The following is a 21357-nucleotide window of genomic DNA, read 5'->3' on the forward strand; positions in this document are numbered from 1 at the left end:
CAAGCCCTGCACACTCTGCAAGGTCTATGCTGGTGCAGGTGCCACCTCTGTGCCTCACAGCTGGCACACCACAGACCTCCCCCAGCCAACCACAAGGCAGGTCCCCACATCAGCTCAGGAAGTCAGTTAAAAAGGTGTTATATCTGATGGAAAACACCTCTGGGGTGTTTAAACACCTCCGGGGTTGAGATGGACCAAAATAATTTTAAAATTAGAGAAGGATGGAAGAGAAGCACCAAAAAAAAAACCAAAACAACAAACCAGAGAACAGCAAATGTGCAACACAAAAGGTCATTTCTCCAACAGCCCAAGGAGATTTTCCCCCAGGGAGCTGCAGAGCCACTGATGTTCTGCAGGAGCTCTGAGCTGGGTCCTGCTGGCACTTTGCAAAGTTTGGGGGGTTTTTGCTGAGATAATGAAGAATCATTTCTTCCTTCTTACTAATGGTTTCATTTCCCATCCTAATCCTGAAAGAGAAGTTTCACATCCTGTCAGGGCACCTTGTTTTGGAGATGACACAGAGGGTGTTTTGGAGAAGTGGGTTTGAATTCTGAAGGAAATCTGAGCCGCAGGGAAAGTTCTGAAGTCCCTGAAAGTCCTTTGGGGTGAGGAAATCAATATACCCAACAAAGGTCCAAATAGGGACAGGTTGGAGACAGCCAAAAATATCAATATACCCAACAAAGGTGCAAATAGGGACAGGTTGGAGACAGCCAAAAATATCCTTTTCCCCACCACAATCCACATAGGCAGAGGATAAATCCCATGGGATCACTGCCGGGATCTGACAGGCCTGAGAGCCACAAGGGACAGCCTAGAACAACACTGGGGAGTTTCACTGGCCTTTATTAACTGGAAGAGCAGGTGGGAGTTGAAATAACAAGGAATAAAACTGCTTTTCCACAGTGTAGGGATATCTGGGATGATGATATTGTCAGGAGATGGAAAACCCAAAAGGACTTTGGAATGGAAAGTGGCACCAACCAGATGGGTTTGTTACAGCTTTGGGCTGAGTTAAAGGGTAAAAGCAAAGGAAAACAAACCCTGGGTGGATCCCAAAGAGCAGGAAAACTGATCCCTGACATGCTGGACATCCTGCAGGCAGGTTTTGTAGCGTTGGGGTGAGGGATGGGAGTTCATCCCACCCCAGCCCCACCATGCCACAATTCCCCACTGGAATGACCCCTTGGTCCACCGTGCTGAGGTGTGGGACAGAACAGGAAAAGGCCTCGGATTCCTGGGATGTTTGTGCCAGAAAACATCCCTTTGCTTCCATCCTTAGCAATTTTGGGGTGGGGTTGCTACCCCTCTGCTGCCCCTCAGAGACCACCAGCTCTGCTCACAGCTGGGACTGGGCTGGGCTCTCTCCAGGAAATCAGAGAACGGAGTCACAGAGTGGGTTGGGTGGGAAGGGCGTTAAAGTCTATCCATTGCCACCCCTGCCATGGGCAGGGACACCTCCCACCAGCCCAGGGTGCTCCAAGCCCTGTCCAACCTGGCCTTGGACACTCCCAGGGATCCAGGGGCAGCCACAGCTTCTCTGCCCAACCTGTGCCAGGGCCTGCCCACCCTCCCAGACAAGGATTTCTCTTTAATATTCCATCTCACAGGATCATTGGGGTTGGAAAAGCCCTCCCAGCCCACGGAGCCCACCCGGTGCCTGATGCCCATCTTGGAAAAGGCCTCCCAGCCCCTGGAGCCCACCCTGTGCCCGATGCCCATCTTGGCAAAGCCCTGCCAGCCCATGGAGCCCACCCTGTGCCCGATGCCCACCTTGTCCCCCAGCCCAGAGCACTGAGTGCCACGGCCAGTCCTGCCTTTGGGCACCTCCAGGGATGGGACTCCACCACCTCTCTGGGCAGCCCCTTCCAATGCCCAAACCCCCTTTCTGTGAGGAAATTCTTCCTCATGTCCAACCTGCACCTCCCCTGGTGCAGCTTCAGCCCATGTCCTGCCACCCATCCCTGTCCTCTGGCAGTGGGAAGCCATTCCCTGTGTCCTGTCCCTCCAGGCCTTGTCCCCAGTCCCTCTCCAGCTCTCCTGGAGCCCCTTCAGGCCCTGCCAGGGGCTCTCAGGTGTCCCTGGAGCCTTCTTTTCTCCAGGTGACCCCCCCAGCTCTCCCAGCCTGGCTCCAGAGCGGAGATGTCGAGATTCCCTCCCCTCTGCCCACCCCACCCTGCTGCAAACAGCACCCACACCCTGCTGGGGGGCTTTGGGCTCACCCCCATCCCCACCAGCACTCACCCCGTGGCTGCTGCCATGACACAGCCCCCTTGCTCTGGGGTGGCCTCCACGCAGCAGCCCTTGGTGTCGTGGACCATCCCGAAGTTGTGGCCGATCTCGTGGGCCATGGTGGCGGCGGCTCCAATGGGTTGCTCCGCGTGGTCCTGCCCGGGGAGGGGACACGAGTCAGCACAACAGCCAGCAGGGGTGGACAGGGGTGATCCCGCAGCAGGGAATGGGGCTGGGGTGGTGGAGGGACCACAACATCCCTGGGATTGCAACTGGAGGTCGTGGGATGAGCACTGAGAGGGTTGGGAGAAGGTTCAGTGTGTGGGACTGTTGGGAAGATCTTTGGCTGGAGCCAGGTGGGGCTTTCGAAGGTGCACCCCAAAAACCAGAAAGTTGGGTGCCCCCCACCACTCTGCCCAGGGATCACAGGATGCCAGGGCCACTGTGACCATCACCATCATCACCCGGGCCACCACCAGGAGCAGGGTAAGAGTCATCTGGGCAGAGATGACCCCACAAAGCCAGAGAGCACAAGCAGGGGCTCTTCAATATGAGGGGCAGGAGCACCACAGGAGATCCCAACACTGTTGGAATCTGGGGGTGCACATGGGGTGGGAGAGCTTTAAACCAGCCCCTTCTCACCCTGCTTAGTACCTGCCCAACATCTGAGAGGAGAAAGGAACCACCAACATCTGAGAGGAGCAAAGAGCCACCAACATCTGAGAGGGGCAAAGAGCCACCAACATCTGAGAGGGGTAAGGAGCCACCAACATCTGAGAGGGGTAAGGAGCCACCAACATCTGAGAGGGGTAAGGAGCCACCAACATCTGAGAGGGGCAAAGAGCCACCAACATCTGAGAGGGGTAAGGAACCACCAACATCTGAGAGGGGTAAGGAGCCACCAACATCTGAGAGGGGTAAGGAGCCACCAACATCTGAGAGGGGAAAGGAACCACCAACATCTGAGAGGGGTAAGGAACCACCAACATCTGAGAGAGGAAAGGAGCCACGAACATCTGAGAGGGGCAAAGAGCCACCAACATCTGAGAGGGGCAAAGAGCCACCAACATCTGAGAGGGGAAAAGAGCCACCAACATCTGAGAGGGGAAAGGAGCCACCAACATCATTGCTCACTCCCAGGCTGCACTGCAGGGCCAACACCAGGGGGCTGGTCCTCCAAATCCATGGAGAACTCCTCCAAGATGGGGTGACAGTGGGGTCTCCTCCACCTGGGAGAAGCCGTGGGGACCCTTCATCTCCTCCTTACCACACTGACACCTCCAGAGTTGTCCATGCTGCACATCCCCTCCAGCGGGGCCATGCCGATGGTCGTTCCCCCGAACGTCTTCCCTCTGCCCAGAAAGGAGAACAGAGCAGAAGTTCAGCCCCCCAGGGTGGTTTGGAGGCCCCAGGGTGAGCTGGGCCCCCCCTGCCCTGCTGTCCCCAGGGTCCAGGGGGGTGCTCACGTCAGCAGCTGGGCATTGTCGTGCCTCTTGCGGGACCTCAGCGCCTTCTTCCACTGCAGGAAGGCCCAGAGAGTGGCGTTGGCGTCGCTGGTGACAGCGCAGTGGTCCCGCTCCGTCCACACCTCCAGCCCAATCAGGGCCACCTTGATGTTGAGCAGCCTGTAAAACTGCAGGGAAGGGAGGGAGGGAGGGAGGGAGGGACGGATGGATGGATGGATGGATGGATGGATGGATGGATGGATGGACGGATGGATGGACGGATGGAAGGGACGGATGGATGGATGGATGGATTGATGGGATGGATGAACGGATGGATGGATGGATGGATGGATGGATGGATGGATGGAGTGATGGATGGATGGATGGAAGGGACGGACGGACGGATGGATGGATGGATGGATGGATGGATGGATGGATGGATGGATGGATGGATGGATGGATGGATGGATGGGTGGATGGGTGGATGGGTGGATGGACGGATGGATGGATTGATGGGATGGATGAACGGATGGATGGATGGATGGATGGATGGATGGATGGATGGATGGATGGATGGATGGATGGGTGGATGGATGGGTGGATGGATGGATGGGTGGATGGATGGGATGGACACTGGAATTCACTGGGCATCCTCCATCCCTGTCTCCATGTGTCCCTACAGCTCAGTGACTCCAAGACATGCTTCTCCCAAATCCATCTGCAAGCACGGGCTCTACAGGCACAGGTGTGGGCACAGGAGCCAGTTAGGGTGGCATGATGCCATCCATGGGCTGACAACAACTTAGTGTGTTCCTCCTTGTGCCAAGGATGCTGGCACTGCTCCCATCCCAGGGCAGGACAGGACCCCACACAGACTTTGCTTCTGCAGCTCAGCCAGTGGGTGGCAAAAGCGATTTCCACCACATTCATCTCAATTCCTGAATTCATTGATGGGTGGTCAAGCCCTGGCACAGCTGCCAAGTGGTGGAGTCTCCATCCCTGGAGGGATTTCAAAGCCCTGTGGATGTGGCACTTGGGGACATGGTCAGTGGTGGCCTTGGCAGTGCTGGGGGATGGTTGGGCTGGATGGACCTGGAGGTCTTTCCCAGCCCAAATGATTCCATAATTCTGTGATTCTTTGCCCTAGTGACACGGAGACAGCCCCTGAGGGCCACCACCAGGCTGGCAGCAAGCTCAGGTGCTCTCACAGGCACTGGGAATGACAGAGGTGGCCAGAAGGGCCCCGCAGGTCCCTCACCTTGTCCACGTAGTTCGCGATCTCCACGATGCGCTGCTTGGTCTGGCCCAGGTTGAGGTTCTGGTTCCTGTACTGCAGAGAGATGGGGATGGAGAAGGGTCACCAGAGGAAAATCAGGGATGGAGACAAAGAGGAGACCTGGGTTTTCAGCAGGGACCAGGTTTCTGCCCCCCACAGCACTCACCAGTGTGTGATCAGCAACGATGAAGAGCTCCATGTACTTCATGGTCCTCCAGGCATCTCTCCTCGCCTGCAGGACAGAAACACGGCTCAGAGGAGCAAAGGAGGGGGCAGTCCACCCTCCCAGACACCTCAGAGCTGCTCAGGAGGGACAACCAAGGGAGCACAAGGCAAGGAGGAACATTTGGGTGGCTCCAAATGACCTCATGTCCCAAACCATAGGATGCAGCACCGGTACCCAACCCACACATGCTCTCTTTGGGGTCTCCTGCCCAAAATCTGACCAGGCAAACCACCCACACAGCCCCTTTATGCCCCATCAGCCTGCACAACCCTACCCAGATGCCAGGGGGATGGGCACAAGCAATTAGGGAGGTGCAGACAGCCCCAGTTCCAGCCCTCTGCCCAAAGGCCCCCAGGATGGATTTACCCGTCGGTGCCCTGGCTGGAAGAGCTGGGCAATGTCAGCCACGGTGCTGCCCAAATCATCTCCGTGGCCACAGGTCCCACCTCGCAGGGGCAGGTGCTCTGCTCGGTGGAGGACGTGGTGACCTGGCTCGGGGGTCCCCAGGGGGCTCAGGTAGTAGCTGGTGTTGCTGCTCAGCACTATCAGACCCCTGGAAGAGGAGAACAGCCCCTGATGGCTCCTGTGGTGCTCCCACTGGGGTTCAGTTCTGGGGCCCTCAGTGCAGGGAAGATCTTGAGGGGCTGGAGCAGGTCCAGGGAAGAGCAACAAGGCTGGAGAAGGGCCTGGAGCACAAGTCCTGTTAGGAGAGGCTGAGGGAGCTGGGGGTGTTTAGCCTGGAGAAGAGGAGGCTCAGGGGGGACCTCATCACTCTCTACAATTCCCTGACAGGGGGTTGTAGCCAGGTGGGTTTTGGTTTCTTCTCCCAGCAAGAGGGCACAGGCTTAAGCTCTGCCAAGTGACATTTGGGTTGGACATCAGAAAGAAATTCTTTGCAGAGAATTGGAAATTCTTTGCAGAGAATTGGCATTGGAATGGGCTGCCCAGAGAGGGGGTGGATTCTCCATCCCTGGAGGTGTTTAAGGTGACACTGGATGTGGCACTCAGTGCCATGGGGTTGTGGTCACCGTGGGGTTGGGTCAAGGGATGGACTTGATGATCTCAGAGGTCTCTTCCAACCCAATCCATTCTCTGGTTCTGTGATTCCATCCCTGGAGGTGTTTAAGGTGACACTGGATGTGGCACTCAGTGCCATGGGGTGGTGGTCACCGTGGGGTTGGGTCAAGGGATGGACTTGATGATCTCAGAGGTCTCTTCCAACCCAGCTGATTCTGTGTGTAATGCTTTGTGTGTGTGTGAGTGGCTGAGGGCCCTTCTCCAGCTGGAGAAGAGGAGACTGAGGGGAGACCTCACTGCAGGTTCAACTTCCTGGGGAGGGGCAGAGGAGGGGCAGGAACTGATCTCTGCCCTATGGGAACAGGGACAGCAACCAGGGAAGGGCTGGAGCTGTGCCAGGGGAGGGACAGCACCCAGGGAAGGGCTGGAGCTGTGCCAGGGGAGGGACAGCACCCAGGGAATGGCTGGAGCTGTGCCAGAGCAGGGACAGCACCCAGGGAATGGCTGGAGCTGTGCCAGGGGAGGGACAGCACCCAGGGAAGGGCTGGAGCTGTGACAGGGCAGGGACAGCACCCAGGGAATGGCTGGAGCTGTGCCAGAGCAGGGACAGCACCCAGGGAATGGCTGGAGCTGTGCCAGGGGAGGGACAGCACCCAGGGAAGGGCTGGAGCTGTGACAGGGCAGGGACAGCACCCAGGGAATGGCTGGAGTTGTGTCAGGGAAGGTTTAGGTTGGATAATAGAAAGAGGTTCTTCACCCAGGGGGTGATTGGATGTCGAAATAGGCTCCCCCTAGAAACGGTCACACCAAGCCTGAGTTCAAGAAGTGTTTGGACAATACCCTGGCACATGGTGTGACTCTTGGGAACTGGTGCAGGCCTGGCTGTTGGACTCGATGGTCCTTGTGGGTTCCTTCTAACTCAGCATGTTCTGTGAGTCTGTGATTCTGTCCTCTGAGTCCCTGAAGCCCCCTAAACCCAGGGCTTGGTGCCCACCCAGGGTGGGAGCAGGGACAAGAGATGGGGGTCTGTGTCCAAACAGCCCCATGAGCAGAAACACCCTCAGCATCGACACCTCTGTGCCAAAGCTCAGCATGGCCTGGAGGTCGTGCCCCCCCTAGGGATGAATCTCCTTGAAGGAATCTCGTGCTGACAGAAGAACAGCCCCTCTGCCCTCACCTGCCCATGCCAGGGGTTGGATGAAGGATAGGAGGAGGAAGAAGAATGGGAATGATGGAAAACTCAACCCTGAGAGCCAGCCAGAGCTGGGCTGCAGGAGCAGGGGGTGCTGCCCAGGGGGATACCTGTGAGAGGGAGCAGGGGGCCCACCCCACCCTCTGCCAGCCCCACAGAAGAGAGGGAGGAGCAGGGGGCCCACCCCACCCTCTGCCAGCCCCACAGCAGAGAGGGAGGAGCAGGGGGCCCACCCCACCCTCTGCCAGCCCCACAGCAGAGAGGGAGGAGCAGGGGACCCACCCCATCCCCTGCCAGCCCCACAGCCCCCATCCCGCAGCAGAGAGAGAGGAGAAGGGGACCCACCCCACCCTTTGCCAGCTCCACAGCTGAGAGGGAGGAGCAGGGGACCCACCCCACTCTCTGCCAGCCCCACAGCTGAGAGGGAGGAGAAGGGGACCCACCACACCCCGTGCCAGCCCCATAACCACCATCCCACTGCAGACAGGGAGGAGCAGGGGGCCCACCCCACCCTCTGCCAGCCTCAGAGCTGAGAGGGAGGAGCAGAGGGCCCACCCCACCCTCTGCCAGCCTCAGAGCTGAGAGGGAGGAGCAGGGGGCCCACCCCACCCTCTCCAGCCCCACAGTTGAGAGGGAGGAGCAGGGGGCCCACCCCACCCTCTCCAGCCCCACAGTTGAGAGGGAGGAGAAGGGGACCCACCCCACCCTCTCCAGCCCCACAGTTGAGAGGGAGGAGAAGGGGACCCACCCCACCCTCTCCAGCCCCACAGTTGAGAGGGAGGAGAAGGGGACCCACCCCACCCTCTGCCAGCCCCACAGCCCCCACTGCTGAGAGGAGACTCACCCCACCCTCTCCCAACCCCACAGCAGAGAGGGCAGAGCAGGGGACCCACCTCACCCTCTCCAGCCCCACAGCCCCCATCCCACAGCAGAGAGGCAGGAGCAGGGGACCCACCCCACCCTCTCCAGCCCCACAACAGAGAGGGAGGACCTGGGGACCCACCCCACTCTCTGCCAGCCCCACAGCAAAGAGGAAGCAGCAGTGGATCCACCCCACCCTCTGCCAGCCCCACAGCAGAGAGGGAGGAGCAGACCCACCCCACCCTCGCCAGCCCCACTGCAGAGAGGGAGGAGCAGACCCACCCCACCCTGTGCCAGCCCCACTGCAGAAAGGGAGGAGCTGGGGACCCACCCCACCCTCGCCAGCCCCACAGCAGAGAGGGAGGAGCAGACCCACCCCACCCTGTGCCAGCCCCACTGCAGAAAGGGAGGAGCTGGGGACCCACCCCACCCTCGCCAGCCCCACTGCAGAAAGGGAGGAGCTGGGGACCCACCCCACCCTCGCCAGCCCCACTGCAGAGAGGGAGGAGCAGACCCACCCCACCCTGTGCCAGCCCCACTGCAGAAAGGGAGGAGCTGGGGACCCACCCCACCCTGTGCCAGCCCCACAGCCCCCATCCCGCAGCAGAGAGGGAGGAGCAGACCCACCCCACCCTGTGCCAGCCCCACAGCCCCCATCCCGCAGCAGAGAGGGAGGAGCAGACCCACCCCACCCTGTGCCAGCCCCACAGCCCCCATCCCGCACTTTCCCGTACCGCATTCCCGAGCAGGCACTAAGGACCACCCAGGAGCCGCCATGGCCGCGGACGTGGCCGTGGTAGTGACAGTGCTCCTGGAAGAGAGGGGATGGGGACCCTCATTAGAGACCTCACCCCCCCCCCCAGGACTGCGCAGCGACAAACCCCGCCTGCCGATCCCGAAAAATCCCGTTTTCCATTTCCCACCCCAGGACTGGGAGGGACAGAGCCGGGAGCCGGAGTTCAGCCCAGGACACAGAGCCGGGAGCGCTGGGAGGGTGACAAAAAGCCGGTTTGGGGACATCGGGACCGCCCGTGTTTATCTGGCACGGCGCTGAACCGCGGCCAAGAGATGCAGGAGCCGCATTCCTGCTGCCACAGGCGCCGGGGATGCTGCCAGGGCAAAACACCCCGCCCCGTGCTCGGCTCCAGCACACGAGGGGCAGAACATCCCAAAAAACAGAGGGGAGCTGTTTGGTGAGATCCAAAAAACCCCCTCCTGCCTCGCCTTTGTGTTGCTCCAAGGGGGAGGGTCTCCCAGGCTTTGCTCAAGGAATTCCCTGTTCCCAGAGTTAAACGGCTTTAAGTGATTGGATTTTTTGTTATCAGTCTTGTTTAGTCTCCAGAGCTCCTTCCCATGAGCTGGAGGAGCTTGGAAGAGCTTCCTCAAAGCAGGAAAGGAACACAGGGTGGGAAATGACTGCTCTGGATTTTGGACCAGCATTGTTGGAGCAAAATACTTTGCTCAGGCAAGAGGAAAGGAATAGAGGGACAAACTCAGAGGATGATTTACTACCTTGGCCAACAAAATCAATTCATTTTACCCGACAGAAAGAGTTGGGACCTCCTGCCATAAGCAGCCAGGAGGGTTCATTTAAACCACAAATGGACCACCAACACATGTGCCCAGGCCCTGGCACCCACCGTGTGGTTGGGGGTCACTGTCACGGGCTGTCCATCTGCCCCATAGTGCGTCTCTGTGTAGCCCGGGGCCAGCAGCCTGTGGAGAGAGGAGAGGCCTGAGGAGCTGCAGCTGCTCCAGCTGGGCCAGCACAGGGACACACCGAAGCTCCCAGAACCACAGAGATTAGAAAAGACCTCTGGGATCAAGAAGTCCAATCCTTGACACAACACCACCCTGCTTAACAGACCCTGGCACCAAGTCCCATGTCCAGTCTCTTCTTAAACACCTCCAGGGATGGGGACTCCACCACCTCCCTGGGCAGCCCCTTCCAATGTCTGATCACTCTCTGTGTAAAGAACTTCAACCTAAACCCACCCTGGTACAGCTCAAGACTGTGCCCTCTCCTCCTGTCCCTGTTCCTGGAGCAGAACACGACCCCCCTCCTCAGCTCCCCCCTCCTGGCAGGGATTGCAGAGCCAGAAGGTCCCTCCTGAGGGAGAGGGAGAGGGAGAAGAGGGAAAGGGGGGAGAGGGAGAAGAGGGAAAGGGGGGAGAGGGAGAGGGAGAGGGAGGGGGAGAAGAGGGAAAGAGAGAAGAAGGAGAGGGAGAGGGAGAAGAGGGAGAGGAAGAGGAAGAGGGAGAGGGAGAAGAGGGAAAGAGAGAAGAAGGAGAGGGAGAGGGAGAAGAGGGAAAGAGAGGAGAGGGAGAGGGAGAGGGAGAAGGAGAGGGAGAGGGAAGAGAGGGAAAGGGAGGAGAGGGAGAGGGAGAAGAGGGAAAGGGGGGAGAGGGAGAGGGAGAGGGAGAGGAGGTTTTCCTCAGAGACCTTGCCCAGGTGCCAGGGGGGTTGGCATGCCTCTGTGAGCTGCAGCCACCACGGAGATGGCAGAGCCCTGCAGGGGACTCAGCCACCCAGGGAAGGACAAAGAGGGCCATTATTTTTCCCGCTGTCAGCTTAGGCTCAGCTTTTGAGGTTTGGCCCCATCCCAAGGGTGTAATTCTGCAGAAGAAGGAACTAAAGCACCAGCTGGGGCCGGAACAGCCCTCCCACCTTTGGTTTTCTAGAAATGACACTTGTGGGCACGTTTGTGGCTTCCCAACCCGCCTGTGAGTGGGTGCCTGGCACCAGTGACTCCAGTCACAGCCCAGAAATGGGCCAGGCTGGTTCCTGGAAGGGGATGCGGGGGTGGCTGGGCAGGACAAGTGCCCAGCCAGCTCAGAGGAAGGTGGGCAGGATGGGGACAGGACAGGGACAGGGACAGGGACAGGGATAGGGACAGGGACAGGGACAGGGATAGGGACAGGACAGAGACAGGGACAGGGACAGGGATAGGGACAGGGACAAGGACAGGGACAGGGACAGGGACAGGGACAGGGACAGGGACAGGGACAGGGACAGGGACAAGGGCAGGGGCAGGGACAGGGACAGGACAGAGACAGGGACAAGGACAGGGACAGGGACAAGGGCAGGGGCAGGGACAGGGACAGGACAGAGACAGGGACAAGGACAGGGACAGGGACAGGGACAGGGACAAGGGCAGGGGCAGGGACAGGGACAAGGGCAGGGGCAGGGACAGGGGCAGCGACAGGGACAGGGACAGGGAGAGGGGCAGGGACAGGGAGAGGGGCAGGGACAGGGACAGGACAGAGACAGGGACAAGGACAGGGACAGGGACAAGGGCAGGGGCAGGGACAGGGACAAGGGCAGGGGCAGGGACAGGGGCAGGGACAGGGACAGGGAGAGGGGCAGGGACAGGGAGAGGGGCAGGGACAGGGACAGGGGCAGGGGCAGGGACAAGGACAGGGACTGGGACTGGCACAGAGACAGAGATGGGGACAGGGACAGGGACAGGGACTGGGACTGGCACAGAGACAGAGATGGGGACAGGGACAGGGACAGGGACTGGCACTGGCACAGAGACAGAGATGGGGACAGGGACAGGGGCAGGGACAGGGGCAGGGACAGGGGCAGGGGCAAGGGCAGGGACAGGGACAGGTGGACTAAAGACACAGCAGAGGCAGAAACCTCCATGCCATGCCTGGGCAATGGGGGAACTGGGATGGCTGAGCTGAGCAGATCCCTGGTTGCCCCAGAGACTCAGGCCCCTGGGGTGTCCTCTCCAGGCAAGTTCCTGGTGCCTGGAAGTTCCTTGGTGCCATGGAAGTTCTTGGGTGTCATATCTTGGATATCATAGACTGTCCTGGGAGACAGAGGTGGTCCTGGATGCCACGTGCTGTCCTGGGTGCCATGTTGAGTGCCAAGAACAATCAGGAAGCGTTTTGGGTGCCAGGGATGGTCCCATGTGCTGTGGATGCTCTTTGGCGTCGTGGCAAGTCCTGGGTGCCACAAATGCTTTTGGGTGCCTTGGATGGCCGAGGGTCCTGTGAATGATCCCAGGTACTATGGATGATTCTGGGTGCCATGGATGATCCCAGACAGCAGAGATGATCCCAGGTGCCATGGATGGTTCCAGGTGCCATGGAATGCCCTGGGTGCTATAGATGATCCCTAGTGCCATGGATGGTCCTGGGTATCACAGATGGTCCCAGGTGCCATGGATGGTCTGGGTGCCAGGATGGTCTGGGTGCCATGGATGGTCCCAGGTGCCATGGATGGTCCTTGGTGCCATGGATGGTCCCGGGTGCCATGGATGGTCCCTGGTGCCATGGATGGCCCCTGGTGCCATGGATGGTCCCTGGTGTCATGGATGGTCCCGGGTGCCATGGATGGTTCCGGGTGCCATGGATGGTCCTGGGTGCCATGGATGGTTCCAGGTGCCATGGATGGTCCCAGGTGCCATGGATGGTCTGGGTGCCATGGATGGTTCCAGGTGCCATGGATGGTTCCAGGTGCCATGGAATACCCTTGGTGCCATGGAATGCCCTGAGTGTGATGGATGGTCCCAGATGCCACGGAATGCCCTGGGTGCCATGGATGATCCCGGGTGCCATGGATGGTTCCAGGTGCCATGGAATGCCCTGGGTGCCATGGAATTCCCTGGGTACTGTGGATGATCCTGGGTGCTATGGATGGTTTCAGATGCCATGGATGGTTCCAGGTGCCATGGAATGCCCTGGGTGCCATGGATGATCCCAGGTGCCATGGATGGTTCCAGGTGCCATGGATGCCCTGGGTGCCATGGATTATCCTGGGGGCCATGGAATTCCCTGGGTACTGTGGATGATCCTGGGTGCTATGGATGGTTCCAGATGCCATGGATGGTTCCAGGTGCCATGAATGCCCTCAATGCCATGGATGGTTCCAGGTGCCAAGGAATGCCCTGTGTGCCCAGCACCCTTTTGCTGACACCAACCCCCTCACCAGCTTCCCTGTGCCCTCATCCAGGGCTCAGCATCCTGCAATGCCCTGAGCTCCTTCCAGAGGCCCCACAGCCCCCAGGGATGCTCCTCACCCCTCCTGGCCACCCTTCAGTGTGGTAAAGGGGCACCAAACCAGGATTAGGGTCATGAGAGGTCACACCAACCCCTCCAGGTGCTCCAGTGAGACACCAGGGTATGCTTTGCCTCATGAGTTTTGAACTTCCACTGCCAACCCCCCAAAATGTGCAGGGGAACTCCCAGGTCTCCTTCCTGCCCACCAGAATCTCCTCTGCAGGTCCCTGGAGGGGTTGGGGGACACTGTGGTGGCTGGTTTTGCCCCTAAACAGCAGCAGAAGAGGATTGTGCCAGGACAAACCTCCCACAGCTGCTGGTGAGGAGGAGAAGTGGAAGCAGAAGCCCCTCCTGCAGAATCCCCTCCCTGCTCTGCTCCACCACAGGGACAGGAACCCACCAAGGGACAGAGAAGCTGTGGCTGCCCCATCCCTGGGAGTGTCCCAGGCCAGGTTGGACAGGGCTTGGAGCACCCTGGGCTGGTGGGAGGTGTCCCTGCCCATGGCAGGGGTGGGATGGGATGATCTTTAAGAACCCTTCCAACCCAAAGCATTCCATGATTCCATGAAATGCCCCGAGGTCTCAGGCAGAGGGACAAGGAGAGCAGGGCAGGGGATGGAGACCAGTGCCCTGCACACTCCAGGGCAGGCCAGGCTGGGGGGGTGGCACAGGGCACAGACAGTGCTGACACCTGCATCCAACCTCAGCCAAAAAAGGAGCCTGGAAAGACGTGACCAAGGTGAGCTGGTGAGGTCACCCTGGACAGTGCCAGGCTGCCAAGCCCAAGACCAGCCCAGCAGGAGAGCAGCAGAGGTTTCCAAATCGTTGCCAGCAGCCACAAGGCACCCCCAAAGCTCTCACAGACCAGACCTACCAGTGGGGTGGCACCCCCTCATCCCATTGTCCCTGTGCCACATGCAGCTCCCAAACATTCCCCACCACCTACCCCCGTGCTGGGCCCTGGACGTGGCATCGAGCCAAGGCTGGGCCGTGCCCAACATGGGTGTGGGGAGCAGAACAAGAAATATTTCAGCCCAAAGTGAAGCCACACTGGGTTGTCCCTTCCCCTGTGGGCACGGGGCAGCCAGGATATGCCAATCCAAGAAGGACAGTGCCAGGGGTCCCCAGTGCCCCCTCCCCAGCCTCACCCCAACACTCACTGGTTCCTCTCCAGCACCAGGATGAGCTCTTTGCCCTCAGCCCTCACAGCCACCTCTGCCCGGGCAGGCGCCGGCACCTGGAAAGGAAAGGAGGGCATGGGGTCAGAAACATTCCTGGCACCTCCCTCGGCTCCGAGCACATCCCAGACTCTCCTCCCTGCATCTGCTCCACCTACACCACCCTCTGCCTGTGGAAGGTGAGAACTAAACCCTCCTCCCCAGTTTCCCAGGAATTCAAAGAATCCTAGAATGGATTGGGTTGGAAAAGACCTCCGAGATCATCAAGTCCAACCCTTGGTCCAACTCCAGTCCCTTTACCAGATCATGGCACTCAGTGCCACGGCCAAGCTCAGCTGAAAAACCTCCAGGGATGGGGAATCCACCCCCTCTCTGGGCAGCCCATTCCAATCCCTGAGCACTCTCTCTGCAAAGAAGTTTTTGCTGCTCTCCAACTTCAATTTCCCCTGGCAGAGCTTGAGCCCATCGTGCCCCCTTGTCCTATTGCTGAGTGCCTGGGAGAAGAGACCAACCCCCAGCTGGCCACAACTTCCCTTCAGGCAGTTCCAGACAGTGCTGAGGTCACCTCTGAGCCTCCTCTTCTCCAGGCTGAACACCCCCAGCTCCCTCAGCCTCTCCTCACAGCTCTTGTGCTCCACTCCCTTCTCCAGCCTGGTTGCTCTGCTCAGGAACAGCCCAGCAGGGGGTTATGGAGGATTCCCCACCGAGATTCACCCCCCGGGGATGGGGCTGAGGCAGCAAATCCCAGCTCTGCCAGGAGCTTCCCCAGGGAAAGGCAGACAGGAGAACCACACGGGATACAGGATGGAGGAAGAAAGATCCCACCAGGATCTATCCCAGCAGAGATCTGAGCCAAGGGCCTCACTCCTGGGTGGGTCGATACCCACGTGCAGCCCTGCAGGGTGTGGAAATAACCACGAACCACCTGGAAAAGGCTCCCATAAAAACACCGGTGGCAACAAAAGGGAGTGACTGACTCAGCTTCCCCAGGATGCTGGGGGGGGGGGGGGGGTTGCTCACTCACTCCCGCACTTTGGGAGGGTGGGACGCGGGTTTGGAGCCACCACAGCATGGGACAGGATGGGCTGGAGACCAAAAGTGCTGCCCTTCCCTGATGGCCCCACATCCTGTTCCCAGGTGGGACATGAAAAGCATCGCCCTGGCTCCGGTCTGTGACCTGGCTGTGGCTCTGTCTCCATCACTCAGTCCCTCCCCATCCATGATTGATGCAGGGAGCCCTCAGGATCTTGTCAATCCCTTCCCATCCATGATGGATGGAGGGAGCCTTTGGGATCCCACCAGTCCCTCCCCATCCATCATGGATAGAGGGAGCCCTCAGGATCCCACCAGACTTTCCCCATCCATGATGGATGGAGGGAGCCCTCAGGATCTCATCAATCCCTCCCCATCCATGATGGATGCAGGGAGCCTTCAGGATCCCCCATGGGATCCCACCAGTCCTTTCCCATCCATGATGGATACAGGGAGTCCTTGGGATCCCCCACAGGACCCCATCAGTCTCTCCCTATCCATGATGGATGCAGGGAACCCTGAAGATCCCTCATAGGATCCCACCAGTCCCTCCCCATCCGTGATGGATGCAGGGAACCCTTGGGATCCCACCATTCTCTCCCCACCCATCATGGATGCAGTGGAGGTTTAGGTTTAGGTTTAGGTTGGATACCAGGAAGAAATACTTTGCAGAGAGAGTGCTCAGGCATTGGAATGGGCTGCCCAGAGAGGGAGTGGATTCCCCATCCCTGGAGGTTTTTAAACTGAGAATGGAGGTGGCACTGAGTGCCATGATCTGGTAATCAAAGTGGGGTTGGATTAAGGGTTGGACTTGATGATCTCGGAGGTCTTTTCCAACCCAATCCATTCTATGATTCTCCTGGCCCCAGTTCCCGCGGCCAGGGAGGTGGGGATGGAGCCGGGGATGCAGCCGGGGATGGAGCCGGGGATGGAATCAGGGATGCAGCCGGGGATGGAGCCGGGGATGGAATCAGGGATGCAGCCGGGGATGGAGCCGGGGATGGAGTCGGGGATGGAATCGGGGATGGAGCCGGGGATGGAATCGGGGATGGAGCCGGGGATGCAGCCGGGGATGGAGCCGGGGATGCAGCCGCGCTGGCCGAGCCGCCCCTGCGCCTCCGGCAGCGTTTTCCCAGCTCCAAAAAAGGAGAGAGGACGCGGCGCTGCAGGAAAACAACCCCAAGAGCAAAGTGAGACGAGCCCAAGGCTCTGCCAAGTCCTTTCGACTCGCCCCCAGCACAGCCCCGGTGCCCAAACGCCGGCGAGGGGCCCCCAGCGGAGCCCGCCGGGCCGCAGGACCCTCCTCCTTCGGCGCTGGTGGGAACGGGCTGTATTTTTGGAACATGATCTTATCCAAACATCGCTCCCTGGCCAAACATGGGCTGTACATTTTTCTTGCCGTTTCCCTTCTTTCCCCCCTCTTGCCCTCCCTTTTTTTTTTCTCTGATCTCCCCAACGCCCGCAGCCCCCTTCTCCTCCTCCTCCTCCTCCTCCTTCTCCTCCTCCTCCTTCTCCTCCTCCTCCTTCTCCTCTTTCCCTCCAATTCCGGCTCCTTCCCGGGTTTGAATTCCCCAGCAATTACTCCCCTCCTCGACTTCAGGGCCTTTCCTGGCAAAATGTTCTTTTTCCCAGCTGCTGTCTTAAAGGGACACGTGTGTGTCCCGGGTTATCCCGGCACTCCCAGCTCCCTGTGCCCCCTCCCGGGCTGCCAAAGGCTGGAAAACAAACGGATCTGGGATGCTGCACAAGCTCTGCCCTTCCCTGTGCCTCGGTTTGCCTCCTGAGAGCTCCTGGAGGGGCAAAGGGGAGCAGGGGATGGATCCTGGTTCCCTCTGGGATGGCCTCAAAACAGGGAGAAGGGGAATGGGAGCAGCACTTGTGCCAGGCAGGAGTCAAGTAACCCAAACCACCCAGCTCTGAGGGCAGGAAAGGGCATGGCATTCATTAATTAATTAAGCATTGATAATTTTGCTTGGAGCCTGGCAGGGAGCTGGGTCCCCAAGGGCTGTGTGCCAAGATGCTGCACACCAGGAAGGAGCAGGGATCAGCATCTTCCTGGCATCATCCTGGACTCCAGGGTCATCCTGGCCACCTTCCCAGGCTGCAGCACCAGCATCATTCCAAGCTCCATCATCAGCCCAGGTTCCAGCATCATCCTGGGCTCCAGCATTGGCCTGGGCTCCAGCATCACTCCAAGCTCCAGCATCATCCAGGGTTCCACCACCATCCTGGGCTCCAGCATCACTCCAAGCTCCAGCATCATCCAGGGTTCCACCACCATCCTGGGCTCCAGCGTCACTCCAAGTTCCAGTATCATCCAGGGTTCCACCACCATCCTGGGCTCCAGCACCATCACGGGCTCTGGCATCATCCCAGGGTCCAGTATCATCCCAGGGTCCAATAACATCCTGGGCTCCAGCAACTTATCAGGCTTCCAGCATAATCCTGGGCTCCATCTCTGCCCCAGCCTCCAGCATCATCCCAGGCTCCAGCAAATTCCTGGGCTCCAACATTATCCCAGGCTCCAGAATTATCCCAGGCTGTAGCATCATCCCAGGCTCCAATATAATCCCACACTTCATCATCATCCCAGGCTCCAGCATTGTCCGGGGTTCCAGCAACATCCCAAGTTTCAGCATCATCCTGGGCTCCAGCATCATCCCAGATTCCAATATAATCCCACACTTCATCATCATCCCAGGCTCCAGCATTATCCCAGGCTCCAGAATCCTCCTGGTCTCCAACATCATCCCAGGCTCCAGCATTATCCCAGACTCCAGCATTGTCCTGAGTTCCAGCATATTCCAAGTTCCAGCAACATCCCAAGTTCCAACATCCTCCTGGGCTCCAGTAGTTTCCACAGGTTCCAATATAATCCTGGGCTCCAGCATCTTCCCAGGCTCCAGCACCTTCCCAGGCTCTGGCATCTTCCTCCTCCACCTCCTTTCTCCAGCAACCATGAAGAGAATGCACCAAAGCCTTGCCAGAGGCTGCAGAACCACCTTCTCTTGGCCTTGGCTGGATGTGGCCCCTGTCCAGGACATCCCAGCAAAGCCAATCCCACCATGGGCTGGGCTGGCAGAGGTTGGAATTGCAGCTGGCAGAACTCTGCCCTTGTCCATGAGTGGCCCAGAGCCCCACTTGGCCCAGGCCAGGTCTGGTTTTGGTTTTCCCTCCACTGCTCAGGAAAACCACGGCGATGTTTGCCCAGGAACTGAGGCCGAGGGGGTTGAGCTGCTCTCCTTCATTTCCCCACAGCTCCCAGGCATCCTTCCCTCCCAGGCTTTCTCCTCCACTCCTGCTGGGAAGCTCAGGGAGCACTGAGCTCCTTGGAAAATCACTAGTTAAGCCAAAATCCAAAAGCCATGTCCAAATCCCAGCCCAGCCATCTGCTCAGGCAGGTCTCACAAGTCCTGACTTCCTAAATAAGCACCGGCAGGTCCGGATATGCCGAGGAGGACAAGGATCCGAGTCACCAGGAGATGCTCCAGAGAGGATTTGGAGATGGGATCTCCAGCTGGAGCAGCACAGCTGAGCCAGGTCCTCCCCAGGCAGCTGGATCCCAGCACAGGGAGGGTTTGAGAAGCACAGCCTGGGGGTTGCATCATCCTGTCCACACCAGGATCGGGATCCAAGAGCTCAAGGACAAGCCTCTGGCTCCGGCTGCTCGTTGGAAGAGCACCCCATGGAGTCCAGGGGAGCAGATCCAACAGGCCCTGGAGGCAGAGCCAGGAATGGGGGTTGTTTCAGAGCAAACACAGCTCAGGGAGCACAGCAGGGTCGGCTCAGTCCTGCCACACCTCGTGGAGGGCAAAGGGTTCCCCCGCAGGAAACAGATGGCAGGAGCGTGGCCTTGGCACCTGCAGCACATCCCAAAGCACGGGCAGGGCTCTCCTCCCTCCCTCCCTCCCTCCCTCCTTCCCTCCCTCCCTCCTCTGGAGCAGGGCCATGACCTTAGGGTGCACCCAGAGCTCCCCAGGGGGGGCCCTGAGGCTCAGGGGATCCCATCCTGGGACCAGATGGGATACTGCAAGTTTGCATCCAAGTTCATCATCAAGGATAAAGGGAATGGCCACATCCCACCCCAGGCCAGGGAGACACTGACTGCTCCAGGGAGCCAGTGGATAACCTGTGGTGTGGGAGGAAGCAACGAGTGGAAGGATGTTCCACCAGTGCCAAGGTGCTTTTCCTGTACAGGAGACATGGAGGAAAGTTGAGGAGCTTTTCTGCTCCTCAGCCCTTAAAATCCCTGAATGGTTTGGGTTGGAAGGGACTTTAAAAACCATCTCGTCCCACCCCCTGCCATGGGCAGGGACACCTCCCACCAGCCCAAGGTGCTCCAAGCCCTGTCCAACCTGGCCTGGGACACTTCCAGGTTTGGGGCAGCCACAGCTTCTCTGCCCAACCTGTGCCAGGGCCTGCCCACCCTCCCAGCCAGGAATTCCTTCCCAATATCCCACCTATCCCTGCACTCTGGCAGTTTAAAACCATTGCAGTGAGAAACAACTCTTGGGAAAAAGCAATTCCCAAGGGAAAGAAAAGAGGCAGGGAATGCCACAGGCAGCTCAACAGGCTGAGCAGGGTCCCTGGGTGGGGACAGGACACTCCTGTGCCTTAGGGCTGGATATTGTGGAACACTCAGGTTAGGATCCTGGATACAACCCCCACTTGCACCTCAGAAGGGCTGGAATGCCCAGGGTCAGCTCTGGCACCTTCAGTGCACATGCCAAGCCCGGGGACAGGAGCAGGAGGAGGAGGAGGATGGTGGGGCAGGATCCCACTCCAGCCAGCAGGACGAGGGAGCTGTTTGCAATCAGGGTCCCCACGACCTCCTCCTCAGCCTTTCCAAAATCACTTCCATGTGTTCTGGGAGCCGCTGGGAGCGCTGGAGCCCGGGGCAGTTCAGCCCTGAACAATAGCAGAGAGGAGGGTGTGGGGGGAGGAAGGCTCCGACCCGCCCAGTGCCCGCCCGCCCACGGTGAGCCACCACCACCATCCTCCTCCTCTTCCCTCATTCCTCTGGGAGGAGGGAAAAGAGACACAGAGTTGTCTCCTGGGACTGTGACATCCCACCTGCTGCACAAGGAGCAGCCCCCAGGGAAGGGCTGGAGGAGCCTCGAGGGGTCCCCACCCTGGCACCCATCATTCCATGGACCTGGGTGTTGTCTCCTCCCGGGCACACAGAGCGGGCTGGCAGCATTCCCAAAGCCACATTTATTTCCAGGCTCTTTGCTGGAGGGCAGGAGGACACGGGGCGGGGATGGGACAGATTAAGCTGAGCCTAAAAATACGGATGTCAGCAACAAAAAGGGCCGGTTTGGGGCTCTGTGTGGTTGTCCACGTGGTTCCCCCATGAAGCCTCCTGGCCACCACCACCCTCCCTCTCCCCTCCTTCTTCCCTCTGCTCCAGGAACAGGAGCCTCCTTGTTTGGGGCTGGCTGGAGCTGAAGGCAGAGCAGATGCCAGGAAATGCTGCAGGAGCTGCTCAGCCACCCAGCCCTGGAGCCCCCCAGTGACTCCTGAAACACCCCCCTAAATCCCCCTGCTGCGATATCACCCCCCCAGCACCAGTTTGGGTGTTGGCAAGAACATAAATAAACCTCCTGTGCCACACGGTGCCCTCTGGAGTGCCAGCCAGCTTAAATATAGACAGACCCAGGGCTGGCTGGCAGGGAGGGGACATTTCTCCAGGCTGCCCACAGCACCCACATGGGCTATTTCAGCTCCTGGAGGAGCAGCCAGTGCTGATTGCCCTGGGATTGGCATCATCATCATCATCATCATCATCCTGCCCCTCAGAGAGGGCAGGGCAGCACAAACCCCCTCCCCAAAGCACAGCTGGCTCTGCCTTGGGCATCTCCCACCTGGAGCAAGGAGACCTCACTGAGA

General features: G+C 59.2%; 1 protein-coding gene across 2 annotated transcripts in view; it reads right to left on the reverse strand.

Annotated features, from left to right (window-relative positions):
* Positions 1 to 21357, reverse strand: part of ADAM33 (ADAM metallopeptidase domain 33) — a 40630-nt gene that overhangs the window by 14534 nt on the left and 4739 nt on the right. For both annotated transcript variants that reach the window (XM_071555273.1, XM_071555272.1), the window contains exons 3-11: positions 14419 to 14495; positions 9890 to 9965; positions 8984 to 9060; positions 5546 to 5732; positions 5120 to 5185; positions 4936 to 5007; positions 3699 to 3865; positions 3500 to 3584; positions 2245 to 2387 (exon numbers count right to left, since the gene is read on the reverse strand). In XM_071555273.1, the coding sequence (XP_071411374.1) occupies positions 2245 to 2387; positions 3500 to 3584; positions 3699 to 3865; positions 4936 to 5007; positions 5120 to 5185; positions 5546 to 5732; positions 8984 to 9060; positions 9890 to 9965; positions 14419 to 14495 (950 nt within the window). The remainder of the gene's footprint in view (positions 1 to 2244; positions 2388 to 3499; positions 3585 to 3698; positions 3866 to 4935; positions 5008 to 5119; positions 5186 to 5545; positions 5733 to 8983; positions 9061 to 9889; positions 9966 to 14418; positions 14496 to 21357) is intronic.

The sequence above is a fragment of the Pithys albifrons genome, chromosome 5, assembly GCF_047495875.1.
Source record: "Pithys albifrons albifrons isolate INPA30051 chromosome 5, PitAlb_v1, whole genome shotgun sequence".
Classification (NCBI taxonomy): domain Eukaryota; kingdom Metazoa; phylum Chordata; class Aves; order Passeriformes; family Thamnophilidae; genus Pithys; species Pithys albifrons.